This window comes from Typopeltis vanoorti, chromosome 1, assembly GCF_054136105.1.
Source record: "Typopeltis vanoorti isolate ZY-2024b chromosome 1, IOZ_Tvanoo_1.0, whole genome shotgun sequence".
Taxonomy (NCBI): Eukaryota; Metazoa; Arthropoda; class Arachnida; order Uropygi; family Thelyphonidae; genus Typopeltis; species Typopeltis vanoorti.
In genome coordinates this window covers 18716623-18734821 of record NC_143549.1, presented here as the reverse complement: position 1 = coordinate 18734821, position 18199 = coordinate 18716623, and the positions used below count along the sequence as shown (strand labels likewise).

The 18199-nt window shown below is 34.4% G+C and overlaps 1 protein-coding gene across 5 annotated transcripts in view; it reads right to left on the bottom strand.

Moving 5' to 3' along the window:
- Fancd2 (Fanconi anemia complementation group D2) overlaps window positions 1-18199 on the bottom strand; it is an 883021-nt gene that overhangs the window by 242095 nt on the left and 622727 nt on the right. For all 5 annotated transcript variants that reach the window (XM_090413132.1, XM_090413256.1, XM_090413216.1 and 2 more), the window contains 2 exons: window positions 17424-17540; window positions 11347-11475 (listed from right to left, as the gene is read on the bottom strand). In XM_090413132.1, coding sequence (XP_090269258.1) covers window positions 11347-11475; window positions 17424-17540 — 246 coding nt within the window. The remainder of the gene's footprint in view (window positions 1-11346; window positions 11476-17423; window positions 17541-18199) is intronic.

The following is an 18199-nucleotide window of genomic DNA, read 5'->3' as shown; positions in this document are numbered from 1 at the left end:
AAGAATGCTTTAGAATCTTTATTAGTGGCTGTAACTTTTAACACTGTTTTGCACTTATCAACTTCATACCTAAAGGTTTTTAATGCATCTCATGATAAGTTAAAGAGTAAGTTTGATGTACTGGTGAGCCACTCTAGAACCAGTACTAATGTCTATGATACAGATAGACTAGTTATCGATGTTTCCGGCCATCCACTAACAGACAATGCATGTTTCGTTTTATCAAAAGGACATAATTTCGACGTTGCTCTGAATAAGGTACACCTGATGGATTTTTTTTTCACAGAATAGATAGAGGTATTCAATCCTTATCCCAAAAAATAGCTAACAGGACTAGTTTTGAATGTGAAAAAATTTGTTTTAATGCCTCCTCGTCCTAATCTCTCTTACTATGAATTTAAAGCGCTGAAATCACTGAAGAATAATAATTTAATTATTAAGAAAGCTGACAAAGGAAAGGCTGTGGTTATTCAAGAAAAAAGAGAATATGAGAGAAAAATGTCTATATTACTCCGAGACTATTCAACTTAAAGGCACCTCACATCAGATATTATAAGTGTGTCAACATGGGATGAAGGTCAAAACACTTAAAACCCTCTTTGTTCATCCACCTAGATCATATGGCTTCCAAAAGTTCATAAACCAGGTATTCCATTAAAACCAGTTGTAGACCATATAGGTTGTCCCACTTATAAAATTCCCCAAATTTTTATCAAATTTTTATCCCATTTTTTCAACTAGAGGAATGCTACTTATTTAAAAAATTCTTAGAATTTCAAAAACAAAAATTTGGATCTTCATTTGGACTCTTCGGATATTAGAATAGTTTAGATTGTTGTTTCATTATTTATAAATGTTCCTTTATCTGACACTACTGAATTATTGCAACGAGAATTTCCTTCAGATATTGTTAAAATATTCAATATTGTAATGCATTCTGGTTATTTTTCCTATTAAAACAAGTCATATCAACAAATCGAAGGAACAGCAATGGACAATCCTATTTCTCGTGCTATTGCCAACTTCTATATGGAGCACTTTGAACAATGTATGAGGATGGTCTGAAAAGTTCTAGGCCTAACAATGAAGAAACAAATTTATAATTTCAAAATTATTTTTATTTTTCAACGTAATCTCCCTTAAGACTAATGCATTTATTTCAGCAATGGTCGAGCACCATCATCCCCTCCTGGTAGTGATTCTCAGTAAGATCTGCCAAATACCTCTCTACAGCTGCAATCACCTCTTAACCAGAACCATCGATAACTAGTCTATCCGTATCACAGACATTAGTACTGGTTCTAGAGTAGCTCACCAGTGCATCAAAATTACTCTTTAACTTATTATGAGATACATTAAAAACCTTTAGGTATGAAGTTGATGATAAGTGCAAAACAGTGTTAAACGTTTCAGCCACTAATAAAGATTTCTAAGGCACTCTTGATATTAACAACTTCTCTATTTAAGAGGGCTAGAGATTCTTCGTATAGCTGATAATTTAAAAGTCGACCTACTATCCTTTAAATAAGTCCAATGAGCTTTTTGAGACAAAATTTTTTTTAATTTACAGTAGGTAGGAATAACCTGAGCTATCTTACAACTCTTTAGGAATATTATTCTGTTAACATGTTCACTGGTATGTGCAGTAACAAACTATGCTCCTCGGGCATAGTTTGTTACTGCACGCCAAGCACTTTCATTTCTTCAAGGTCAGTAATCTCGTAGCTGCATGGTAACTGACATACGAGTATATTTGTAGTTGGCTTGTGAGGCTCATATACCAAACGTGTTAATGCATTTAGCTTTCTTTACTATACCGTATCTAGTAGACTGCTCAGAAATAGCTCTCCGTAAAGTCTCGTTATGTTCAATAAGGAATTACTGTGAGTGGGCATATTTAAATAATTATAATATCAGAATTAACTGACATAAAATATTATTTATTGGTATGATTTTTGCCTGAGTATCACATACATCAGTACAAAGCTGATAGAACGATAACTGTCAATTCCAAAAGGCATCATCTAAGTAGCTAATGTAAGATAACCAAAAAAAGGTCATTAAATTTTTTAACTTATTAAAAAATAAAATTAATAAATTAAAATAAAATAAAATAAATTAATTAAAATAAATAATTTTTATTTTAATAATTAACCATAGGTTTGACAATTCAGACCAATTGTTAATAAATTTATTTAATAAATAATTAAATAAATAATATATGCACGCGCACACACATAATTAAAAAAAAAAAGCTAGGAAAGATTAGCTGATTTAAAAAGTACTATCTCCCACAAAGAGGATAGACGTAGACCATCGATTCTGTTTGAGTTAGGAGAGTGAAGTAAAATTTCACGTCTCTTCATAAAGTCAATCGATGAGGAACCGACTTTTGCGAAAGGACTCTTGTCTTGTTCCAATGAACTCTCTGTCTAGTGTTGATGTCATGGTCTGCATGTCCAAACTGTTTGTCCAAAATAAGATAACCCACAAGAACAGGGAATCTGGTAGCACCTGGATGATTGAGATTTAGGCAGAAACTCTGTTTGCTTACACTTGGATAAAGGATTAAACCAAATTTATTATAGTCTAACCAAGTGGGAAAAAACTTCCAACATTCTATAGTACATCAGTGCCGTGTATGGGTTGTGGGCTGGGAAAGAAAGTACTTCTTCACATTTGATTTGAATGACTGTATACTGTATTTCTCTGGGAACAAAAGATGAGGGGAGAATGTTCCATAGCACAGCAGTAGCAGGGATGAAGGAACAACAGAAACGTGTTCTGTGGGTTTCAAGGTGCACTGTGAATAGATGTTGAGCAGCCGCTGCACGTGTTCCAATGAGCTTAGTACTAAGTGGGGGAATTATTGATGATATTTTGGATGAACAATTTCCATGGAAATATTTGTAGAATGCATATAGTGCAGAGTCCAATTGTCTGTGCAAAAGTGGGGGAGCTGGTGAGTTGATAAGAGATGGGTCATTAATAAGTCTGATTGCTCTCCACTGTATTGAGTCAAGCATTTTGAGGAAGTTTTTGGGGTGGGGTGAGAGCAGTATTAAATGGCTGGCAGATTTGTGATTTGTATAAGGTTAACTGCTGTTCAGAGGTGAAATAACATCTTGGGCAAAAGAAAAATCCCAGTTTTTTAGAAGTTGGGGATGCAGTATTTGTGATATGTTTATACCAGGAGAGGTTTGATGTCAGGGTAATTCCAAGAAGAGAAATCTCCAACTGTCTGGACATTTGGGTGTTGTCAAAAATAATACTGAGATAAAATGGTTCTTTATTATGAGAAATAACAGTACTTGGTTTTATTAACATTGAAATTGACTAGGTTATCTGGGACCCATTCGAGGATGGCTTGAAGATCAGAACTGAGGGAAGTGGTGGTTGATGTTCTGTAGGCTGAGGTGGGTTGTGTAGAGTAAGGTTTGTCAAAAGAAGGGAGGAATGCAATGTGCAGTCATCTGCAAAACTGGGTATTGGGTGGCAAGTCAGCTGAAATAGGTCACTGATATATAGCCACCCAATACACAGTTTTGCAGATGACTGCACATTGCATTCCTTCAATAGGAGTTGATGAGAGGACAGAACCTTGTGGAACAGTTGTGCCAGATCCGGTCAAATGCAACCCGCTTGAGATACACCAAACTTCAACATGGCATTTGTCCAGAGATGGGTGACAGATGTAAGCAGAACTCCTATTGATCGGAAGCAACGGAATCCATACAGGCAGTCATTTATTCAGCAGGTACCCTGAAGGTAGTGTAGGAGTTGGGATTGATGATTTTTTCCATTACTATAAACAGGACAGGTGAGAAAGATGGGGCAGAAGTTGGACAGCAGTGACTTGCCATCACATTTCCTATGCAGTGCCTGCATACTGGTGTCCATGGTGGCTGCTAGTGGCATCACTTGATTTCTGCGTCAATTTAACTTGTCTAGTCGATGATCCAACTGCTGTCACCGTTTGGATGTTTTTCTTCAAGTTGTCTTCCCAGCTGGTGTCCTTGTTCCCTATGTGCAAATGTTAGGATTGGTCTAGCACATATGCGTGATTGTGGACAAGTGTCTTTAAACTTGTTTTTGAATACTGTTATTAGTTTTGATGTGCTTGTCGGCATGTCACAAGTCACTTTTAAGAGGCGAGGAAAGTTCGTTGCATCCTTTCTTTTATTTATGGGTCATCCATAATGATGTCTTTTTTTAGTTCTTTTCCATTTTCCTTTGGAAAGTTCAACATAATGACGATGAATTTTTTGTTTTTGGCCTCCAACGAGTTGTGCACCATTAATGCAATTAGGTCACGGAGTTCATTCGTGGGGAAGGGTGAACTTGCGTTCACCCTTCCCCACGTGGGTGATAGGAGGGTGATAGCTAATGAATCAATAGCAAGTTGGGCAGAAAAAAATGATGTAGAGCTTGTAGACTTCGGGACTGAGTTTTGACGGATGGAAATATTTACAATGCTGATGGACTGCACATAAATGGATTTGGAGTTAGAAGTCTTGAGACAGCTTTGTTCAACTGAGTATATGGAAACACAATGTCAGCAAAGCTAAAAAAATAGGGTGGATGCAGGTGAGGGTGTGTGAGAAGGCATCCATGAAGCGAATGAGATGAGTGAATAAACAAGAAAATTCAGAATCTAGTCTAAGAGACAACAGTATCAAATGGGATGGTCAATTCAGGATAAAAAGGAGGGTTGGGGGGGGGGCCTAAGAGGATACAACAGTTTCTATATCTTAATGTCAGAAGCAACAGGAATAGAAGGTGGAGTTTTGGCACTGGCTAGTACAATATTGACAAAGATATAGACATTAGTGAGATATGGCCAACAGCAGATGAAGTAGTTAAAGGGATAGAATGTGGTGAATTTGATATTTTCAGGGAGGATAGATATACAGGACAGGAGTGGGGTACTTCTCATGAGAGCAGATGAATTGCAGCCAACAAGAGTGTCATTTGAGCAGATGGCAGGTCTTCTGAGTCAATCTGGTGTGAGATTGAGGCCAATAGGACAAATTACAAAACGGGTTGCTGCTCTAAGTCAGAGAGTGCCAGGGATGATATAGAAGACATTCATCAGCAGAGTATCACAATAGGTGCAAGGTGAGCAATTATTATGGAACTTCAACTTCTCAGACATAGCTCTGAAGGAGGAAAGATCAACACAGCAGGAAGGAAATGGAATTTAGAAACTTACTGAGAGATAATTACTTGAAACAGAACGTAACAGGAGAGACTCAGAGTACAAGAGTTTTGGATCTGGTTATAAGATGAGAAGACCTGTCCATAACTAAAGTGACTACAATGCCTCCAATTTGGGAAAGTGATCAGGTGGTACTTGACTTGGGAGGTAGCAAAATGTGAAAATTCCAATTAAGATGGGTAGATGTGGAAGTACAAGGTAGGTGATTATGATAAGCTTAGAAGGCAGCTTGATGTGTCACCATGGCATAAAGATCTGTAAGGGAAGGATATTCACAGTGCATAGGTGATAGTCAAGGGGTGTCTGGAGAAAGCAATATCACTCTGTATACCCAAGGTCACAGGGTAAATCAGGTAGGAGTTAGATGGATGATAAAGGTGAGATAATGCACGACCATTTTTCAAGGATATATCATCCAAGTGAAGATATTATTATGGTGGTGGAGACCAGGACTAATGTGACAAAGAATTGATCAAAGGCACTTAGGATAATCCAGAATCTGAATGAAGATATAACTGTGGAATTGGGTTGGATGTTGGCTCACATTTTGCAGGAATGTGCAAGGGAACTTACATTAAACAGCCTAGTCAAAGGCTGTTTAATGTAAGTCTCAATCTGGCAAAGTTCCCAGAATAGTGAAAGAAGAGGGGGGGGGGGGATGGGATGGTGTAATAGAACCAAGAAGGAGTGATATGATAAAACATTTAAGCTACTTAAAGTATTTTATAGAAATTAATTCTAATTTTATAGGATATAGAAGGATCACTCATGCCTTAATAATCTAACTTTCTATAACATGATAGTTGGGTTGAATAAAAGAATTCAACACTGGCTACACAATGATACTGATGGATTTTGCAAAAGCATTTCATAGGATACCACATGGAACTATTAAGCAAGCTGCAACAAATGAGGATGGATAGGAAACTAGTGATATGGGTAAAAGGATGAATCAATAGCAAGTTGGGCAGAAAAAAATGATGTAGAGCTTGTAGACTTCGGGACTGAGTTTTGACAGCTGGAAATATTTACAATGCTGATGGACTGCACATAAATGGATTTGGAGTTAGAAGTCTTGAGACAGCTTTGTTCAACTGAGTATATGGAAGCACAAAGTCAGCAAAGCTAAAGAAATTAGGGTGGATGCAGGTGAGGGTGTGTGAGAAGGCATCCATGAAGCGAATGATGCCAAAAAGTAGTATATGGAGAAGCTGAATTCCAGGAGAAGGCAGAGGACTAGAGCTGTGCCACAGGTCTCTTTGCTTGCACCTGTGCTGTCTAATTTGTACATTAATGATATAGGAAATAATCTGAAGTGAGATATCCAATTGTTTGCTGATGATGCAAATGCAAAGTTTGGTAGAATAATAGTAAATTAAGTTGAATTAGTAAAGAGGCTTGCATGATTATTTAAATAAGCTGGCAGTATGAGAAAAACATAATCGATGTCAATTTAATGTGGAAAAGTGTAAAGTTATACATTTTTGGCAAATAAGTCAGCTTATGCTCTTAGAGAATACAGAGACAAATGAAAGAAAGCTAAACACTGTGTAAAACTAGCTAAAAGACTTTGGTAAGAACATATAACATAAATATCAAGAAGGTGACAAGATATTCTGGAAGTTGTTGAAGAAGCTCAGAAATGAAGGAGAGAGTGCAGTTAAAGGAATTAAACAGGATAAAGGTGACATGAAAACAGGAAAAAAAGATATCCTTGAAGTATGGAGTAACTACGAAGAAAAACAGCTAAATGAAACAATCAGTGACAGCACAGTGGTAAAAAACACTGACCAGGCATGCAACCAGGAATACATATCCATACTTGAAGTAGAAAAAGCCATCAAAAGCATGAAATGTGGAAAGGCAGCTGGAGTAGATGATATTCGACCAGAAATGCTGAAGTATGGTGGTATAAAAGTCTTACAGTGGCTGCAGTGCATAGTTCAGAAAGCCTGGACAGAGGGACGAATTCCAGATGATTGGAGTAGAGCTCTCATAGTACCCATATATAAAAAGGGAAATAAAACTGAATGTGAGAATTACAGAGGCATTTCATTACTGAGGGTTCCTGATAATATATATGCAAGTATACTTGAGAAATAGTTGAGAAGGATTGTGGAAGGGAAGCTTGGTGAAGAACACTAGATTCAGGCCAAATAGAGGCTGTCAGGATCAGATTTTCATTTTATGACAAATAGCTGAGAAATCATGGGAATATAACAAAGATAGTTGAGAAACATCGGGAAATATAACAAAGATCTGTATTTAAGTTTTGTAGATCTAGAAAAGGCATATGACAAGGTGCCAAGAGAGAAGCTATTCAATATGCTACAGTTATATGGTGTCAATAGGGCATTATATCAAGCAATACTTAGTCTTTATTTGAGTTGTAAGTCAGCAGTTAGAATTAAAGGAAGTACAAGAAGATGGTTTAATGTTAAATCTGGTGTGAGACAAGGATGTGCATTATCCCCACTGTTATTCATTATCTATATGCATCACATTATGAAGGAAAGTGGTATTATACCTGATATCAAAATTGGAGATGCTAATTTCATCTCTTTACTTTAATCAGATAATGTCATACTTCTAAAGAAATATCCAGTACAGGAATCTGCAAGATTCCCTGACTAAATTGAATAAGTGTTGTTATATATTTGGTATGAAGGTCATCAATAGCAAGATTAAGACAATGAAAATAGGCAAAAACATTGAAAATATCAAAATATCAATTGACACTTATAGTACATGTAAAACATTTCAGCTACTTAGGCACAATTTTTAGTGAAGACAGTAAATTAAATATGGAAATAGACAACAGAATCAATAAACCTGGTACAGTAGGAAGTCAACTGAATAAACTTATAAGGAATAAGAGAGAAATTAGTCAAAACACTAAATTAGCTCATACAATACAGTGTTCAAACCTATTTTAACTTATGGATCTGAGAGCCAGGTTAGAAATAAAACACTTGAACAAAGACTAGAGACCACAGCTATGAGAGTCCTGAGGAAGATTATGGGTGTGAACAGATGGCATCAATGGCAATATCATATTAAAAATAAGGATATTAGGAAAGAACTTAACATTGTTACCATCCAGGAATGTGATAGCTGAGCTAATCTCAAGCTGTATAATCATTTAAACAGAATGGGAGAGGAAAGATTAGCAAAACAAGTGCTCTGCCAGGTTGACAGGAAAAAGACCCAGAGGAAGACCAAGATATAGATGAATTGATAAAGTAAAAAGTGCATTAGAAGAAATGATAATATTGGAATCTTGACTGGTAACAAATTGATTTCGAGGAAGATTGTATATAGGAAGTTAGTAATGATGCAAGTTTCATGTACTACTATCATATCCTTTACACCCCTTGAGGGTACATGTCAGGAATTTGATGATGATGATGATGATGAAGAGGAAGGATTTTATGGGATTAATTCAGAGAAAATGTTTCCACACTTGGCTAAAGGAAACAGAACAAGAGTTTATCCATGGAAGCTGGATAAGAGTGTAGTTAGCAAGGACATGAAAACTAGATTTTTTGTCAAGTCAGTTTTGAGTGCTTTGTCTGTTAATGGTTTCAAGGAGAGGTAAAATAGATACTGTGTTAATAGTTTGGGTCTTACACAACGAGTCTTTGGACTTCCTGGAGGTTCCCCTGCAATAATAATAATATTCTTACCAGTCTTCCTTATCATATTGATTTAGCTACTTTTACACATTTCTTTGCCATTTACCATTTTTCTTGTATATTCCCTTGGGGCACATGCTGATTTAGTTGCTTCAACTTTCTTAACACCATAAAATACTATTTTTTCTATCTTGAAGACAGCTTCTCAAAATGGCTTTCTGAATGAATTAAGTAAGATTTCATTTAGTGTGCCCCAAATGAGGTTCTCCAAGGCTTGATTATTGTCTTCAAAACTCTTATTTTTTCTCTATTAACATTTGTTTATTTGATGTAATTTTCACCATTGAAAGTTACTCTGCTTAAATTGTTTTAAGAACTTTATTAAATAATTCTTTACGGTCTGATATTAATTTTTATACTACTTGAATCTAAATGGCATTCATTATCTATTTCAAATCTCCTGAAAATAAATGCAGTTCATCTTCCCGAATTACATTATTAAAAATGCAGCATTTTTACATCATGCAGCTTTGATGCACTACTATTACGCATTAATCATATTTATATATTACGAAGAAAGAACAAAAAATATATTGTTGTTTGGTGGATTTCCAAAAAGCATTTGATAATATTGACCAAAATATAACATGGGCTGTCTTGGAATCCTATAGTGTGGACAATAAATTGATCTGCCTGCTGAAAGATATAAACAGCCAAGCACAAGCAAAAATCAGAATAGCAGGTGAGACTGGAGATTGGTTTGGCACAAGACAAGGGGACTCATATATCACCAATCATCTTCATCACACATCTGGGAAGAACACTAGACAAGATTAAAGAAGAAGGTGGAGGCATTTCAATAAATGGCATGAGAATAAACTACCTCTGCTTTGCAGATGACATCGTCCTGATTGAAAAAGATGCAGCAAGGCTGGAACAGACATTGCAAACACTATACACAGAAGGAAAAAGATATGGACTAAATGTCAACTTTGAAAAAACTAAAACAATGATATTCGGACAACAGGAGTTACTGAACAGAGTTACGATAGACAGATTTCAACTGGAAAATGTGGAACACTTCACATATCTTGGATGCCACATGACACATGACTTGGACCCCAAAAAAGAAATAAAAATTAGAATAGCCAGAGCAACAACTATTTTAAAAGCCATGGACAAAATATGGAATAGCCTAGCTATAAAGATGCAAACTAAACTGCGCATTATAGAAACCTGTATCTTCAGCAGCATGCTCTATGGATGTGAGGCCTGGGTACTCCTGAGAGAATCTGAAAGGGGGATATTGGCATTTGAGAGGAAGTGCTATAAGAATAAGAATATCTTGAGAATAAGCTGGATACAGAAAATGAACAATGAGGAAATCTACAGACGAATACAATCAAAAGAAAACCTGATCTAGAAAATAATCAAAAGGAAACTATGTCTATTTGGCCATATATGTAGAATGAATGATGAGAGAAAATTAAAAATGTTGCTGTTTAGAATGATTGAAGGAAAGAACAAAAGAGGAAGACCAAACAGAGAATGGGGCGATGACATCGGCAAATGGTGAGGAAACTCTATGACTTGGACCCCAAAAAAGAAATAAAAATCAGAATAGCCAGAGCAACAACTATTTTAAAAGCCATGGACAAAATATGGAATAGCCTAGCTATAAAGATGCAAACTAAACTGCGCATTATAGAAACCTGTATCTTCAGCAGCATGCTCTATGGATGTGAGGCCTGGGTACTCCTGAGAGAATCTGAAAGGGGGATATTGGCATTTGAGAGGAAGTGCTATAAGAATAAGAATATCTTGAGAATAAGCTGGATACAGAAAATGAACAATGAGGAAATCTACAGACGAATACAATCAAAAGAAAACCTGATCTAGAAAATAATCAAAAGGAAACTACGTCTATTTGGCCATATATGTAGAATGAATGATGAGAGAAAATTAAAAATGTTGCTGTTTAGAATGATTGAAGGAAAGAACAAAAGAGGAAGACCAAACAGAGAATGGGGCGATGACATCGGCAAATGGTGAGGAAACTCTATACACAAACTGAGTCATCTTGCACAAAATAGAATGCAATGGAAGAATCATATCAAGATGACAGCAGACACCTACGGGCACTGGACACCCATGGTTGTTGTTGTTGATGATGATGATGATATTACTCATAATTATTATTTATTAAAGTTAGAAATATAAAATACTTATTACAGTATTTGTGAAAATTATTTTCAAAAATGTAAAGAAAGAAAGAAGAACTGAAAATATTTCTAAGATCAGATTGTAATGCAAATATTAAAGAAAAAAATACTGTTTGGGAATCAGTGGTTAAACAGTGATCCTGAAGAGTCAATACTAAAATGGATAATAAAACATGCAATTGCCCTCTGTCATTTCAAATTTTAGTGCTGCCATGAATTTTTGCCTGTCAAAAATGTTCACTATCATGATTAGTGATATTGTGTTAGTTACCTGAAAGTAGCCACTGGTATCTTCTAGAAGCTGGCAAAGAGTGGGCAGAAGACGTATGATAAATGCAGCCACTTGAACAGCACTATATAAATGAAGGTTAGAGAAACAAACTTGCTTCTCAGTACGACTCTAAAAAAATAATAATAATAATACAAGCCTTATATACTACACACACACACACACACAAATTTTCATATTCTGAAAAATTAGGCTCACTCGTATACACTTGTTGACCTTACTTCAAATAGTACGCTTAATGTATAATACTCATCTTATTACATTATAATTTACAATCATAGGATAAAACTAAAACATACTGGGATTTATTAAATGACAGTAATCAGTTATTTTTAAGTGAAAACTTTTTGAATATCTTTTATCTGAGTGGATGAGCGAATATTTTGCCAATTCAAAAAATTGGTAAATCACTTAGTTCAAACTCACTGATTAGAACATAGACACCTATTTATGAAAAGGAATCATAAGTTACACAATCAAATTACAAAAAGGGACCGAAGATATGTAGTGTAGTGCCAAGTTTTGCACTGATTTTTTTTTAAAATTCACATTTCATATTAAATATGAATTAATTAATTTATAACATTTTTATCCTCATCACCACTAAGCTTGAGTTATCTTAAGAAAATTAAGAATGATATCATTGATGAGCTAGAGTATTTGAGCATATTTTTGCATTTAAAAAATCTCCACCAAAAGAACTTTTAAGCATGTCTGAATTCCACAGGAATGTGGAGATATTATTATGAATATGGTTTACTTAAACCCAAGGACATTTCTGTCTTTATCTGCTACCTGTACTTTTGCCTATCGAAGGAGAAATCTCCCAGTCAATGTGTCACATGGTCAATATCATCCCAGGAAAAGAAAAAAATAGAGAAAAACATGCATGCTAGCTATAAGTCATAAATAAATAGCTATAAGTCACAATATTTGCAGAATTTTTACTGATTCAAAAGAGAAATTTTTCAAATCCTCCATATAACAATAGCAAGCTACTAAAATGGGACGAGAATCACTTGGTGAAGAAGTGATGCATGCCTCCCCACCAACTCTAAAATGAAAAGAATACACTTCAACACTGATTCTTCCCTTAAAAGGGGAAAAAAAAATTATGATGTGTGTGTGTGTCCAAATATTTCATTTAAAGAGAGGAAAACGGATGACAGAGAGCGAACACTGATATATGAATGATGTTAGCTGCCCTAGGTATCTACCATTTCAAAATATATCACGTAATTGTTAAATTTTGAAAGTATGATGGAGGTGATATAGAATGTTCAGTACTATAACAACTATATTAAATACAAAACAAGATTTAATAAAATATAATTTAAAAAACAACAAATTACATGATAACTATAATAATTAACTTTAATGAAATGAAAGCACATATATTTAATGCTGAAAATAACAATACATCATAAGTGTACTGTCTGGCACACATAGATACTATTGACACTAACACAGTATCCAGTGAGATGAAGCTTGCCCTCTCCATAGAAGCAGTTTTAAATATGAATGCCTTTTCAAAGAAGTTTGTGAAGCACTTTGGCCAAATTGGAATGATTCTCCCCCCCCCCCAAATGTTTGGGAGATTCTAATTTTATATAAACATCAAAATAGTTTTAATATTTATTAATATATTAACTTCTAGCACATGTTGACCATTTTAATTGGTAAACCGATTGTTTTATGTACCTTGTATTCCCATTTCTTTGATTTGTTTGTTTGTACACACTGATGAGGTACATGTCATTTTCACTACAAAATATCTACACTTTCATTTCATTAATGTTCATTACTATGGTTATCGTGTAATATGTTGTTTATAGTTATGCCACAAATACCTTTAAAGACTGAAAATATAATTTATGCATAAATATTTTGGTTATCCTTCAACTTAAAAAGAAAGTGTGATTTTTTTAAATTTAAATTCTAAAAGAAAATAAGTTAGTAAGGAGAGTTTGGCAGCTACTATATTTTCAGCAGTGAAAGTGTTAATTTTTTTCTAATATACACACTCATAGTTTTTACAGCAACTAACCACATCCACTTCTTTAAATTTTGTCTTCTATTTATTTTATTACTTGCTTAATTGTCAAAACTATATAATTGGGAGGCCTCCACATACCCCTTTAAGTAATGCAGAGAACTGACAAGGACTTCTGATCTAATGCCCCCCCCCCCCCCCCCCCACACACACATTCGAAAGTATTCAACAGTTACCGAATCGGTTTAGTATTTAGCCAACAAATTTATTATATTATAATTCTGTACTGGCTTAAACCAAAAGTAAGGAAGACCAAGATCTGGGTGGAACGATGAAACACCACAGAAGACTGAAAAGACCTGACAATACATCCTGGCAGATAATCAACTAATTTGAAGGAAAAGTATTGACAAGAAGTTAGTAATGATGTAAACATTTGATGTAGTATTATCATAGGATCCTGTATATCTCTTGGGAGTGCACATATCAAGAATCTGATTATCTTAATTTTCCTTCCTTCATATCCATATTGCATCTCATAATGACTTAAAGATTTCTTCTAAATGAAATCAAGAATGACATTTGTTTTTTCACAGGTCAAATTAACATTTTGAGGAATGATAGACATTTGGTCTTCCAATTATACATTTGACATCTACTGCCAATTATACTGCATTTATAAATGAGCAAGCTATAGTTGAAAGGTTTGCTCTGCTGACTTCCTTCAGTTATTAGCTGTATGCAATTTCTGTTTACTATAAGAAACATCTAAAAAGTCCCAGCAAAGTCATATAGCAATCATAATAGAGACTGTATGAAAGTAATGCCTTGATTTTTTTTAATCCCTCAGAAAATATAACGTATCGAACAATGATTTTATAATGAATGATCTTCCATTTTGAGCATTCTCTCAATTTTAAATCAGTGTCTATTCTTTTTTTTTTTACAAATTTTTGCCATTGCTGAGTGAGTATCTGCTAATAATATAAAAGTCTTTAACTTGTCACAGCTGTTCATGAAAATATGGTTTCAGCTCCTTGCCATCTACAAAATGGGGAAACATAACAGTATATCTTTCAAGAGAGGGCCAAATAGGTGGAAATCAGAGAGCACAGACTAAGGTGGATTGGGAAGATCAGTCCAGCCAAAATTTCTAGTTGCATCTCATATATACAAACTGCTGTGAGGTCAGTTTCATCACCTTTAACATTTGAGCAATAATACAGAATCTAATTATGCTCACATTAACAGTATCTTTATCTCTTGCATCTACATTTTTCACATGAGTATACATTTTCATCAGACTCACATGCCTACATTAAGGGAATTCAATCACCATTCTCTATTTAATATGTACACCTCTAACAGCGACCAGGCTGAATTACTTGTATTCTGCATTCACAATGACAGTAGTATCATACACCATTGTAGAACTAGAGACTACTACTACTTTACATTCAATGACATGTAAAGCTTTCTGTCATGTTCATATTGAAAATAAAAATAAAATACCCCCCCCTTGTATTATTCCAAAGGAATAATACAAGAGGGAGGGGGGGGTATTTTATTTTTATCACAGCAAAAGAAAGAAAATATTGCTGAAATAAAATAATAAGACAAACTATTCCTTTGGTCTGTTTATCTCTACAATAGCTCATTGGATAATTAGTCTGTTTACCAAGAGTGGAATAAAATAGCAAAAACTTGGAAAGAAGAGCAAAAAAAATGCAAACATTAGTTGTAATAGTGGTCACAAATGATCTGAAAAGTAGCAGAATCAATTTGGAAATAATATACTCCTCCTGAAATTATACATCAAGATTCTCAAACAAGATAAGATTTCTTTTCTTGAAATCACAATTGCTAACTTCTCCATTCACAAATTTACAATAAATATAGCTATTTCAGAATCCAAACAGATAGGTTTCATTTAAACACAGTGCTGATGTTTCTTTTTCCTGCCATCTTAGCATCAAACATGTTTTGATAACCCTTTCTCTACCATTTAAGTGACCATACCATCTTAGTTCAGCTCACACATTTAATCCCAATAATTCAAAGTTCCTAATATCTTCATTTTTAATACAACACAGCCACTGATGCCATTAGTTCATTTCTTTTTTTTTTTTCACAACTCTCATATTTATAGTTTCTAGCATACACAAACATTATTCAAAATAAATTAAAGAGCAGAAAACAAGAAAACCTTGGAGATTCAGTGCCAAGCCCTGAAGAAGACATTGATACATCATTTGGACAGTATCATAAGCTTTCTCCAGATCCACAAAAATTAAACAGAGCTCTTTATTCTTGGCAACCAATTTTTGAGATATCTGCCATAAAGAAAAATATCCATGGAAGATCTTCCTGCTCTGAAACTAGATTATTCCTTCAATATTATTCAAGATGCTTTAAATTTAATTCTGTCCCTCATGATTCGACCAAATATTCTGCTAAATAAACACGACATAAAATAATCAGTTTCAATTAAAAAACATCTCCAAATGTCAAATTTCATTCATTTCATTATGTAAAGAAAGTACAATCCCTGGATTTGCAGGAATTGTACATACATCATATTGTATATTATTTCTTTAGCACCTTGCACATCTAAAGCACTTTTTATCTTTCTTTCTCCTTATCTCTTGCCCACATTCCAATTAGTTTTAAAATAATCATTTCCTGAGCACCACTGGAAGGAAAATGAATGCCTTGATTGGAAAATATCCAAATTCATTTTTGTGAAAAGAGAAATCTTAATATGGACTTTATTAAATGAAGGTGATTTAGCCAATCTCGAACAGAGGTGGTAACATGGAAACTTGGGGTTTTTCATTTCGCATGCAGGTAAATCAGTCAAAATACACAGACAAATCAAAGATAAAATGTATTATTAGTGTGTAGCACTATTTATATTGCTACATAACATTGTGGTGTTATCTCTCTGTGTGTGTGTGTGTGTGTGTGTGTGTGTGTGTGTGTGTGTGTGTGTGTGTGTGTGTGTGTGTGTAGATAGTAATGTTGTGTTTAGAAGGACACCAGGTTGTATGAAGTAGAGTTGATGGGTTGTGGTGTAGTGTATATAAACAGAGTAGGTAGTATGGAGTAGAGTTCTCTCTCATGATGAGTCTTTGGACTCCATAGAGGAATCATGGAATAATTTTCCAAAAACACATCACATTACCACTAGAAAGTGGAAGAGACAGAGAGAGAGAGAGAGAGAGAGAGAGAGAGAGAATTCTCATAGAAATTGTCAATTTGTTCATCTGAATAACTCTAAGTCAGTGCATTTATATGTATTACACTCAAATCAATCAACTTTTTGATTTTCAATCTAAGTGTCATCTATGGGAGATCAGTTTAAATTGAAGGATGTCAGGATGTCGTTTGAACATGTATTATAAGCCATAATATGTAAAAGTTACTCGTTTTTTTTCCCCCTCTATTCTAGTTTTTGAAAGTTTGAGTATACCCAGCTTTACTTTTCCTAACACTTTATACAACTCCTTCATTTTTTCTTCTCTTTCCCAAGTTCAAATATTACAAATGAATTACTTTCTTCATTAGTCTGAGAAGTAGATATCACATTTGAGATAATATGCCTTGGCTACTGGCATTCGATTCCTCCGTGAAAGATTTAGGAACCTGTTGCATATTTTAAAGCTGCATATGGGATAAAGATCAGCAATCCTACTCAGACCAAAAAAGAAACTTTTCTCCATGATTTCAAGCCATATCAGGCATTTAATAAATATTTGAGACCTGATATGGTGGGATTCAAATCCCCAGCCAATTGAAGAGCATAGATCTACTTAGCCAATAATGCATGGAATCCTTTTCACTTTCATAACTGTTACTTCTTAAAAAACAGATTTTTTTTTTTTGATAAGGGAGAGGGAGTAAGAAAATCTTCAGTATTTTATTTCAAAGACAAAAAATTTTACAAAATGAGGTTTTAAATATAAAAATAATTCTTAATGTAAAATGAAAACTTACTATAAAAGCAGTTTTATGTAAAATCTCATATAATTAAACTACAACTGATGGTTGAATTAATAAATATTACCTTAAAAACAGGAATTTTTTTTGAAGATGAAGCAACTAGAGAATATTCAAGTTTGCAAGATAAATCTTCCAATAAGAAATGAAGTTCATCTGGTTGTAACTGAAAATTTTTTTCATCCTGGAGATACAGAACGTTCATAAATAACAAACTTATAACAGTGAAAAGAAAAATGTCAATACAATTCTTAGGAAGGACAACATTTTTATTTTGATTATAAATGATACTGAGAAATAAAAATCAAATATGTATATATATAAATCGAATGACTAGAAACCGAGAAAAATGAAAACAAAATTTATTAGCATGACTAGTTTCAGCTTGTATCAGTCTTCTTCAGGTGCACATTAAAAAAGAAATAACCAGTAAAACATAGAGGAAATAATTGTAAACATCACGGAAAGTTAGTGTATATATATATTCAATGTTGGGCGTATGCATGCATATAGCATCTCGCGAACTGCAGTATTTGATTGTAGCACAATGACAGTCTGAAAGGTAACTCAGATTGTTGTCGAGAATGATTTCTTTTGATTCTATTATCTTTCATTCTAATTCATCGTGGCAATGGAAAATGTTATTAGACTTGTCCCATAGGACTGTATGGTTAAGGTTTTCTTCATTAGAATCGGCCGAGAACAGAACATGACTAGACAAAGCACTGGTTCGCGTTCTCCGGTAAAAGATCTCTCGCTTATGTTCCTCTTAAGTTCCTTATGCGTAACTTGATCGATTTCTCTGTTTGGCCAAAGTATGGTATATCACAGTTGCACCAAATC